At 33.6% G+C, this 12,226-nt stretch overlaps 1 protein-coding gene across 5 annotated transcripts in view; it reads left to right on the top strand.

Moving 5' to 3' along the window:
* Positions 1-12,226, top strand: part of CWF19L2 (CWF19 like cell cycle control factor 2) — a 208,131-nt gene that overhangs the window by 70,090 nt on the left and 125,815 nt on the right. For all 5 annotated transcript variants that reach the window (XM_081241070.1, XM_081241069.1, XM_081241068.1 and 2 more), the window contains exons 9-10: positions 6,358-6,454; positions 8,060-8,152. In XM_081241070.1, the coding sequence (XP_081097196.1) occupies positions 6,358-6,454; positions 8,060-8,152 (190 nt within the window). The remainder of the gene's footprint in view (positions 1-6,357; positions 6,455-8,059; positions 8,153-12,226) is intronic.

The following is a 12,226-nucleotide window of genomic DNA, read 5'->3' as shown; positions in this document are numbered from 1 at the left end:
CTAAACATATAGAGTGATGTTGGATGGGGTAATTCAGCAGGATCTCAAGGTTAGTGTGGATGTATGTATGATCCAGTGTACTCACACAAGTAGAGAAGGATTAGCCTTGAGTGGAAACATTAAAGAAGAGGAGAGTGTAGCTAGGGGTGTGGGTGATGTGAAAAAATTTTAGGAATTCTTTCTTGATGACTTAAGTCAGTTGTTTTTTAACATATGGTTCCCAGAATATTGGTGTTCCTTTTCATCTGTATATGGACCACATACACACAAAGAGTGATGTGACAATTTGGTTTACACACAGCTCATAAAATTGAAATGTCTCTCATTGTTATGACTTACTGCTATAAGCATATTTTATTTTTACAAAAAATACTAATGAACCTTTGGAATAAAATTGCCTTAAAATTATTCCATGTGCACGTTTCCTTTAAGTCATCCTTAGAAACTGAAAGTGAGAGAAATAGACTGTTTCTTTTACTCATTCAAATTTGAAAAAAATTATCTGGTCTTGTGTGACAAAGAATTAAGTAACAAGGGAGGTTGTTTTTGTATCAGAGATATTCCTTGGAACTTAAATCATATGACTTTGACAAATTCCTTCTGCTATTCATCTCATGTTTTTTGACATTTTTGTAGAAATATTATTGGGTTGCCTGAAATTCAAATAAATTACATTTACAATACAATAAAAATGATGTATACCTCAGAATTTAATTTGAAAAAAGTTACTGAAAAATATTTTCTATACAAAAAACGTACAACTAATGATACAAGCAATATCTTTCATTAAATCATATAAAAACGGGGTTTCCCTGGTGGCGCAGTGGTTGAGAGTCCGCCTGCCGATGCAGGGGACACGGGTTTGTGCCTTGGTCCGGGAAGATCCCACATGTCGCGGAGAGGCTAGGCCCATGAGCCATGGCCTCTGAGCCTGCATGTCCGGAGCCTGTGCTCCACAACGGGAGAGGCCACAACAGTGAGAGGCCTGCATACCGCAAAACAAAAACAAAAACAAAAACATATAAAAACGAATAACGTTCTCCTGCTTACACGACTGCAGGGTCCCCACTGCATTGGTTTTAAAAATGTAGACTGAAGGAACTTGAGAGGGAACAAAAATATGTTTTTTTCTAATGGTGCCTTACCTGAAATATTTTACATTTCTTAGTCTAAGCACCATAGTATTGCCTTTCCTTTCACCAATATGAGTAGAAATAGGTTTTTTTGGATTTCCTACAGAGATTAATATCTGTGGAAAAAAACAAACTCAAATGCTCTCTATTAACAGATTTCTTTTTTTTTGCCCAAAAGGAATTCAGTATTTAAATATAATTTCCACATATGGTTGTTAAAGTTTTGATTTTGAGCTCTTTGTATGTTTTGCTATTACTTGCTCAGAATATATGTTGAAAACTCAGGTTAATTTCAATAGAGTATGATAAAATCTAGATATGGAGGAAAACTAGTAATATCATAGATATATTCTTAATATTTGTGATTATGACTGATTTTTTGCTGCTTTAAATTGTTTTATCACTCCTTTGAGGGTTTTTAAAAACAACTGTTTATTGAAGTATAATCTGCATAAAACTGCATATGTACAAACTGCATATGTATATAAAGTGTACAGTTTGGTAAGTTTTTGAAATGTGTATATTCTAATAAAACCATCACCCCCAAAAGTTTCCTGGTGCCCTTTCATAATCATCCCTCCTGCCTCTCCACACTTCCTAGCAACCTCCCTAGACAACTACTCCTCTTTTTTTTTTTTTAATTATAGACTGGTTTGTATTTTCTAGAGTTTTATATAAATGGGATCATACCTCATACCTTATACACTTATTTTTTTTTTTTGCTCTGGCTTGCTTCTTTCATTCAGCATGATTATTTTGCATTTCATCCATGTTGTTGCATGTAACAATAGTTTGTTCCTTTTTGTTGATGGATAGCATGCCATTAACAGATATATTGTACCGCAATTTGTTTTTCCATTCACCTGCTGGTGGACATTTAGAATGTTTTTAGTTTTTGGCTGCTATAAATAAAGCTTCTTTGAACATTCATGTACAAGTCTTAGTATGAACATACACTTTCTTTTCTCTTGAGTAAATACCTAGGAGAAGAATGGCTAGATCATATGATAACTATATATTTAAATTTTAAGAAACTGCCAAACTGTTTTACCAAGTGGTTGTATCATTTTACACTACCACCAGCAGTGTGGTAGTGACTTCCAATTCCTCTATCTTCTTGTAGGAACTTGGAATAGTCAGTCTTTTTAATTTTCAGTATTCTAGAGGATGTGTAGCAGTATCTCATGGTTTTGTGTTCCCCTAATGACTGTTGATGTTGAACATCTCTTCAGGTGCTTATTTGCCTTCCAGATAGCTTTTCATAAAGTGCTTAGAATGTGTGTTCATTTTGCTTCTATCATTTCTTTATTGGTAATTTGTATCTTTTTTTTTCCTGATCAGTCAGGCTAGAAGTTTATCAGTTTTACTGATTGTCTTAACCAGTTTTTAGTTTCATTGAATTTCTTTACTGTTTCTGTTTTTTATTTACTTCCACTTTGATTTTTATTACTTCTTATATTTTGCTTACTTTGGATTTAATTTGTTCTTTTTCTGCTTTCTTCAGTTGTAAGCTGATATCATTGATTTGAGATCTTCTTTTCTAATATAAGTATTTAGTGTTATAAATTTCCTTGTAAGTAATGCTTTAGCAGCATCTCACAAATTCTGATATGTTGTGTTTATATTTTTATTCGGTTGAAAATACTTTTAAATTACTCTTTGATTTTGTTCTTGACACATGGGTTATTTACATGTATGCTAAATTAGTTTTAGTTAGTTTAATTAGTTAGTTTCCAAATAGTTGAGGATTTTTGCATATGTCTTTGGTAATTTCTAATTTAATTTCACTGTGGTCAGAGAACTTACTTTGTATGGCTTAAATCCCTTTATATTTATTGAAACTTGTTTTATGGCTCAGGATATCGTCTATTTGGTAAATGTTTTATATGCACTTGGAAAGAATGTGTATTCTGTTGTTGGGTGGAGTATTCTGTGAATGTTGATTAGGTCATATTAGTTGCTAGTGTTATTCAGGTCTTCCATATCCTTGCTGATTTTCTCTTTACTTATTCTATCAAGTATTGAGAGTGGGGTCTTGAAATCAGCAACTATAATTGTAGATTTGTCTGTTTCTCTGGAATTCTGTCAGTTTTTGCTTTATGTATTTTGTTGCTCTGTTATTAGGTGCATAAATATTTACGGATTCTTCTGTACTCTTGATGGATTGACTTCTTTTTCATATGAAATGACTTTCTTTGTCCCTGGCAATACTTTTTGCTCTGTATCTAATTTGATATTTAGTGAACCTCTTCAGCTTTCTTCTGCCTAGTGTTAAAACATGTTACATCTTTCTTCCGTCATTTTATGTTTAACATGTCTTTATAGTGCATTTCTTGTAATTGAGTTTTGCTTTTGTATCCATCTGATGATTTCTGCCTTTTAATTCAGGTGTTTAGATCATTTATGTATAGTGTGATATAATTAGGTTCAAATCTGGAATTTTCTGTTTGTTTTCTCTTTGTCTTATCTGTTTTTTATTCTTTTTCTTCTTCTTTTTAAAAAATATTTCCTTCCTCCCTCCCTCCCTCCCTCCCTTCCTTCCTCCCTCCCTCCCTCCCTCTCTCCCTCCCTTCCTTCCTTCCTTTGAGCTAGGTCTTTGTTGCCTCACATGGGATCTTCATTTGTGACATTCAGGATCTTTTAGTTGTGGCATGTGGACTTTTAGTTGCAGCATGCAGGATCTAGTTCCCTGACTAGGGATTGATCCCTGGTCCCCTTCATTGGGAGCGTGGAGTCTTAACTACTGGAACATCAGTGATGTCCCATTCTCTTTTTCTTCTTTATCTGACTTCTTTTGGATTGAGTATTTTTATGATTTCATTTCATTTCCTTAGTTGTATACTTTTCATTATTTTAATGATTTCTTTAGCTTTGACAGCATACATCTTTAATTTATCTACCTTCAAGTGATATTATGCCACTCCTGTATAAGAACTTTACAATAGTTTATTTACATTTCTCCCCATCCTGTCCTTTTTGTTAGTGTTGTCATACAGTTTACTTATACTTGTTATAAACCACTGTTGTTATTTTTGTTTAAATAGTTATCTTAAAGAGATTTAAGTAATAAGAAACAAGTATTAAATATTTACCCTTGTAGTCATCATTTCTGTTGCTCTTCCTTCCTTTGGGTTTATCCATATTTCAGTCTGGTATAATGTTTCTTCTGCCTGAAGGCTTTTCTTTAATATTCTTTCAGCTTTTTATGTCTGAAAAACTCTTCACTGCACTTTTTTTAAAAGATATTTTCACTTGATATAGAATTCTAGATTGGCATTTTAAAGTACTTTAAAGATATTGCTACTCTCTTCTTACATTTTTTCTGATGAGAAATCTGCTGTCATACTTTCCTTTGTTTCTATGTGCATAACTTTTTTTTCCTCCTATGGCTGCTCTGAAATGTTCTCTTTATCACTAGTTTCGAGCAATTTGATTTTGATGTGCCTTGCTGTGGTTTTTTTTCAGGTAGTTTTTTTGTCTTGTTTTTGTACTTGGGATTCTGTGAGCTTCTTGGATATGAAAATTGTTTAGTTTTCAACATATTTGGTAAATTTTGGCCTTTGTTTCTTCTGTCTCCCATTTCTTTCAGGGACTCCAGTGGCATGAATAATAGGGTATTTAAGTTTGTCCCATAGCTCTCGGTTGTTCTTTTCCTTTTTTTTTTTTTTTTTTTTTTTTTTGCGGTACGCGGGCCTCTCACTGTTGTGGCCTCTTCCGTTGCGGAGCACAGGCTCCAGACATGCAGGCTTAGCGGCCATGGCTCACGGGCCCAGCCACTCCGTGGCATGTGGGATCTTCCCGGACCGGGGCACGAACCTGTGTCCCCTGCATCGGCAGGCGGACTCTCAACCACTGCGCCACCAGGGAAGCCCTTCTTTTCCATTTTTAAAATTCTTTTTCTCTGTGTGTTTCATTTTGCATAGTTTCTAATGCTTCAAGTTAACCGATTTTTTCTTTTGCAGTCTAATCTTACATTAATCCTTTTCAGTGTATTTTTTTATCTCAGACATTGTAATTTTCACTTGTAGAAACTAAATTCTTATCTATTTTATATCTTAGTTGTCTCTAACTTTTTGAACATATGGAATAAATTTATAATAATAACTTTTAATGCCCTTGTCTGCTGTTTCTTACATCTGTGTCAGTTCCTGGTTTGATTGATAGCTTTTTCTCTTAATTATGGGTTTTACTTTTCTACATCTTTGCATGTCTGATAATCTTTAATTGGATACTAGATATTATGAATTTTATTTCCCACTAATGAAGCAAGACCCTTAATATTCTACCCAGTGCTTTCAGAATTATGAATTTTCCTAGTCTGACTTGTAGGACCAGGCACTATTACCAGGAGTGCTGAATACTCTTCCTTTAACCCTTTGGGATAGTTCTTTCCCTGACTCCAGGTAGTCTTGCTGAATACTCAACGGGAGCTCTCTGCACTTCTTTGGGATTCTTAAACTGTGTAGCTCTCCCCTCTCTAGCTGCCTTGGATTCTTAGCTATGTCTCTCTCATTAAGGAGTCCTTCATGCTCTGCCTGGGTTCACCCTCCCTGCACTGTAGTCTCAAATCTTTCTTAAGGCAGTAAGTTGGGACAACTTTGTATATTCCAGGAATCTGACCTTGGCTGGAAATTTATGTTTCCTTCTGTGAGGCTTCCATAGTATAGGTTTCACATGTGATATTAGTTGTAAATTAGTTTATGTTGTCTAATTCTGGGTTGACTTTGCAAGAGCACATGGTCACTGTTTTTATTCTTTAAATGCAGTTAAATGTAATTTCCTGATTATAGTTTCTTAGAGTATCAGTAATTTATCACACTGAATGAGAAGAGTTTCCCTAGCTGTGTAGAGTTATGGCCTGATTCTAGAGTTTTACTTTTTGTTTGTTTGTTTCTTTTTTAGAATGAGTATGGTAATATTAAGTAATGAAGAATAGCTGACTTATATTATTTTTCTCATTGCTACTGGATCTTTGGTCAGATATTATAACTGCCATAGGCCATCATGGCATTGTAACATAGAATCTTTAAGTACTGATTTATGGTGGAGCACTGAGGGTTATTTATTTATTTAATGTACTAGAATCATGATCTATTTGTGCTGAATGCTTTGTTAAGGTCAATTAAAGTAACATTTGAATATTGGTGATGTTACTTGCAACAACTTACTTGTTGTTAATATGTACCTGTATTTCATATGCTCTTAATCTGTCCTGTTCAAACAGGAGTAGTCCAGTGGATGACTCTATCCACATCTTGAGTGTTGATGAGAAGAACAAGTTGGGAGCCAAGATTATCAAGGCAGAGATGATGGGAAATATGGTAAGACTTACATGTTGTTCTTTTGGAGAATAATTGCTAAATATTTAACTTCTTACAAGTAATTTTGGAAGTTCCTTAGCTATGTGGATGTAGCACTCTGAAAATAACTGCTGCTTATTGATTCTTTGAAGAAATTCTTGAACACTTCTACGAACAGTACTGTCAACTTCTAAGTAAATTATGTAATTTGTCAAATTTCTGAAATTTAAGATTCTAGGGAACTAAATGCTTTTTAATTTGCTTTTTAACTTGGATATTTGCTTTATTATTGTATTTATAACTTATTGAACGTATTTGAGGGAGATAAAGATGTCACTGTCTTCTTTCCCTTTTTTAGTCATATTTTGTTAAGAATGTGTATTACTTTCTTAAATTCCCTTACTTAGGAACTTTAAAAATGAGCTAATAAAAAGGATGGTTAACTCATTTTTTCAAATCTTAAGGCAACATATTTGTGCCTGACAATGTGTTAAATGCTTTGTGTGGATTAGCTCACTTTATTCCCATAATAATGTTGTGATTTGAAACTTACTTAACTCACAATTGAATAGAAATCAGAATTATTTGGTAAGAGTGGCACCTATCTATTATATTGTCATATTTATATTATACAAATACTGTTACATTGCACATGGCAGAATAACAAAGTCAGGCAGCTTTCCATGTCATGACAAAATTGATTCCCTCATGGTCATATGTATGTACGCATCTCAAATCCAAATATAAGTGATCTTAAGTAGTGTTCTGTTTTGGTGTACCATCAGTATGACACTCTTTAATAGAACAGAAAGTAGCCAAACATGACAACTTCTGTTTTTATTAGTTTATATCTGTAATAAAAGTCATTTCTTGCATTTGCTGCAATCTGGTAACACTGAACTTAAGCTCAACCCAGAAATTAGTAAGCAAGACAGACCACCACCAACAACAACAGCAAGAAAATAACATATGAGTTTTGAAAGCACAATGAAATTAGTTAAAATAGTAAAAGATCACCAAGTTAAGAGGTTAACATATATTAAAAGAAGTGTTCTGTGTTCATGGAACCACTGCAGTGGAAAATGCTGTCTTTGCTTGTCATATAATTCTGTTTATTTAATTTATTTCATTGTGATTTATTGCTTTATATGTCAGTTTTATAATATAAATTTTTATAGATTTCCTAGAGTAAAAATGAAACACATTCAGAATTTTTATCTAAATTACTTAACAATAAAGAAGGTAATATTTTAAATCTTGTGATGGCTTTCTTTTTACAAATAACTGAAATTCTGAGTATTGGAAGTTTATAATATCTAAGGAATTATAAAAATGCCATTCTTAAGGTTATGTATTTCTTTCATTTCCCTATCTTCCCTAAAATATATGTCCTGGTAATTATTTACCTTCAAAGCATAAACAATTTCTACAGGTATTTGAGAATTTTGTTACCCAGATGAGTTCATTAAAAAGTAATATACTAGGCGTGAGTCGGTAACTAGATTTAGGTGAGAGCTACTTGGATGTTTGCTGTGCTGTTTTCCCTATTGTTACGTGAATTTGAAATATTCTACAAATGAAGAAACTATGTTATCACACCTATTTTTCTTGTCTTTCTATTTGAAGGAATTAGCTGAACAACTTAAAGCCCAGCTTGACAAGGCAAATAAATTCGAAGACCACATAACGCAGATATCATCAAACAAATCTGGGGTAGAGGTAAGTAATAAAAGTTTGTTTATAGGTAGCCAGTTACCTTGTATAATACTTCTACTTGGCAGTGGTAATATTTTAATGTTGAATGTGTCTACATCTGTGTCAGTGTGCTTGTATGTATTTATGCTTGTTTGCTTGTTTTTAAAATGTATTTGCATATGTATTCTCTTATGTTCCACCATTGTGTCCTGGTGGAAAAAAGTCTAGGCCTACATCTAGGCCTAGGGCCAAGGAGACCTGTTTTTTTCCTGGGATCTGACATTTACTGACTGACCTTGCACAAGTCAAGATCATTATCTCCTCCTCCAGAATGAGAGACTTGAATTTGGTATCCATTTCATGTAAAATATTTTGTTCTAGGATTCATTCACCTATCTGTTGGTCAGTAAAACAGATAAAAACACCTGTCTGCATGGAGTTTTATTTGGGTAGTAAGAGAGAGATAATAAATAGTAAAAATTTAAAAAATGTTATATATCTTAGGCAGGGTGGTAGGGATCTTGAGTGCCAGGTATGCTGTATGTTTATGTGTATGTGTATGTCTTGGAATGCACAGGCTAATTCTCATTGAAAAAGTGGCATTGATACAAGGACTTGAAGGAAGTTAAACAGTGATCTTTGTGGATCTGAGTGAAGAGCACTGTGGACATAAGGAACAGAGAATTTAAAGTTCCAAAGATTGGACATGTGTCCAATGTGTAGGAAGAACAGCAAGGAGACCAGTGTTGTTGGAGTGGAATGAATGAAAGAGAAGAAAGTAGAAGATCCAGATTAGAGAGATTGTGGGAGGCCAGATCATGTTAAGCTTAAAAGTCATAGTAAGGAAGTATTGGGTTGGCCAAGAAGTTCGTTTGGGTTTTTGTACCATCTTATGGAAAAATCCGAATGAACTCTTTGACCAACCCAATAGGTTTTTATTCTGGGTGAAAGGTAAAGCTATTTAAGATTTTTGAGCAGAAAATGTATTTTGATAGGACCATTCTGGCTTCTTTGTTAAGAGTAGATTGGGGGAGAATAAGGTCAGACACAGGGTCTAGTTAAGCTTTTGCCATAATACATACGAGAAACGATAGTGGACTTGACCAAGATAGTAGCTGAAGAGATGGTTAGAAGTGATTAAATTTTTATATGCGTAAATGTTTTCTGTGTATATTTTGAAGGAGGGCAGACAGGATTTTTATGATGGTTTAGATGGGAGGGGAATATGAATTAAAGAGAAGAGGAAAAATAGACTCCAGAGATTTTTGCTTGAGTAGCTAGAAGACTAGAATGGCCATTATTTGAGATGTGGGAGAAAGTAGTTTTGGAGCAAAGATTGGAAGGTCTGTTTTGGGTATATTGAGCTTGGATGTCTTTTAGATGTGAAACAAGTAGAGCTATCAAGTAGGCAGATGAATATAGTTGGGAGTTGAGAAAAACCTGAACTGGAAATAGACATTGGGGCGTTATTAACATATAAGTGGTGTTTAAATTCACAGTACTGCACGAAATCACCACAGGAGTAAATGTAGATAGAAAAAGGCAAAGAATTGGTTTGGTTGCATTACAGTGTTGAGAGGTTTATAGAGTGGTTTGTAACTGATTTTAAAGGACTATTCTCAGATTAATTTATATAATTTGATGGTAGTGTGAGAAGAGGTGAGAATCTATGGAATCAGGTTTCATAGAATTTTTTCAAGCTTCAATTATTAATGACTTAGATAATAGTACAGAGAATATATTTATGAAATAGGCTGTTTTTACTAAGTTGTGCTAGTCATGTTTTTATAAAGTGGATAATTTGGAGTTTCTTATATAGATTAAGGAATTAAGAATGGGAAACTATAAGTAGGATTAAAAAGTAGGGATAAAAGAGTATAGCTAAAACTAGTTATACTGTGTACACTTTTGCCAGATTTATTTTTTCAAGTGTCTTTGTGGTCATAATACTTTTGTACTCTGAAACTTTTATGTGGTTTCTTAGTGCTAACTATATTAAGTACTAGATCTTCCTGCAGTATATCCTTCCAAAGTATAACCCCATTTTCCAGCCTTACCTCCAAAGCTTTTTTATACGTAACCTACATGTTTCTTTGGCATTTACATATGCTATTAATTATCTGTGCCGGATATCACCCTCTTGAGGCTATCCACTTTTCATTTTGTCTTTATTCCATTATGAAGTCTTTTTTCTCATCCTTTGAACAGCTGTAACCTTTTCTTCTTTTGAAACTTAAAGACTTTAAAAATATTCACTATGGAATTTGTCTTTTCAAATTATATATATTTGTATTATTGTTATACCTATCTCTTTTGATACTTGTCACTTTATATGAGAAGGTTCTAAAACTGTGGCTGAATTTCAGGGGATTCTTGAAATTGAAAGCAGTTCATCTGAAAAAATTGAAGCAGATCTTCTATTAAATAACATTTCTTCTACTGTTCTAAGAATATCGTAGAGTACTGACAGACTATATCTCATCCCTTGAGCATATATCTCTATACCACTGCTGATTTCTTTATGTTTTTCAGCTCCTCCTAGCTTTTGAGCATTGTATCTCATAACTCAGGGAAGTAGAATTCAAAGTTGTATTCAAAGTAGAATTTCTATTTGTGAGTCTCTTTTGGAAATTGTATAGCCCTTTGAAGCTTCAAATAGAAAGGTTTTTATTCTATGGATTCTTTTTTTTTAACATTTTTTCCTAGTTTTATTGAGAAATAATTGAGATACGTCACTGCTTACAGTGTAGAGCATGGTGATTTGATTTACATATGTAGTGAAATGATTATCACAACAGGTTTAGTTAACATCCATCATCTCATATAGATATAATAAAAAGAAAAGAAAAAATCATTGTGATGAGAACTCTTAGGATCTACTTTCTTAACAGTTTTCCCATATATCATACAGCGTGTTAACTATAGTCAGCATGTTGTGCATTACATGTCTAGTACTTATTTGTCTTGTAACTGGAAGTTTGTACATTTTGACCACCTTCCTCCAATTCCCCCACCCCTAGGATGTTCACAGTTTAACTGTGAAAAAGCACCTATTAAATTCATACAAACGAATGGAGTGATAATTATAGGAATTTCAGGTATCAGCAGTGTTTTTCTTTTGGGGATGGTGGTGTGTGGATGTAACGTGGGAGAGACAGCTATACAGGGTGGCCAGGGAAGGGGATCTTTCTGCAATTTCTGAAACTATACCTGTAGGTTGTCACTTTTTATGTATTTATTTATTTATTTGGTTACAAGTATTATTTATTTATTTATTTATTTGGAATATAGTTGATTTACAATGTTGTGTTAGTTTCAGGTGTACAGCAGTGTGAATCAGTTATACATATACATATAATCACTCTTTTTTTTTTTAGATTCTTTTCCCATATGGGCCATTACAGAATACTGAGTAGAGTTCCCTGTGCTATACAGCAGGTTCTTATCTCCTAAGGATTCTTTGACCAGAAAAGAAAATTTAATTCTTCTCTGCAGAGATAGGGCACTTGCACATTTAGTTAGAGCTTTACTAGGCATATATGTAAAACAAACCTTTGCCAACAATTCTGAAAGAATTCTCTTTCAGAGAATTCAAAGAATGCCATTAAAGTCATTTATTCTATCAGGGTCAGCAACTTGGTTTATCTACCTTTCAAAGTAGTTTGTTAATAAATGAAAGTACAAAATTGTTTACTACAACAAAGAAATGTGCAGATATTTTAGAGGAAAATCCTGAAATACTTCTGATAGAAATTTTGCCCTTTCAGAGGAAAGAAAATCCCACTCATAGAACATTGAACATTGTTCTTTCATTACTTAGCTTATTTGTTAGAAATGTTAGATTGTACAAATAGGGTAAATCTCCTGAATCAGTGATCTATGAACGTCTTTTGGGCTTTAGTGAAAAACCATCAGCACTTGTAATTGTTGGTTTGCTTATTTCTCTTACCCTTTAGAAGTTGAACTTTTTAGTGTTTAGGACAAGGGCTATTTCAGTTCATATATATAGTGTCTAGGGTAATGCTTGGCATATTGTAAGCAATCAGAAAATAATTGAAATGTTTGTTTTATGAATGTCCTTGATTTATTTTGTTCCCC

This window comes from Mesoplodon bidens (genome assembly GCF_964165515.1).
Source record: "Mesoplodon bidens genome assembly, chromosome: 7".
Classification (NCBI taxonomy): Eukaryota; Metazoa; Chordata; class Mammalia; order Artiodactyla; family Ziphiidae; genus Mesoplodon; species Mesoplodon bidens.
Note: the sequence above shows the minus strand (reverse complement) of the source record. Positions and strands in the feature narration are given on the sequence as shown.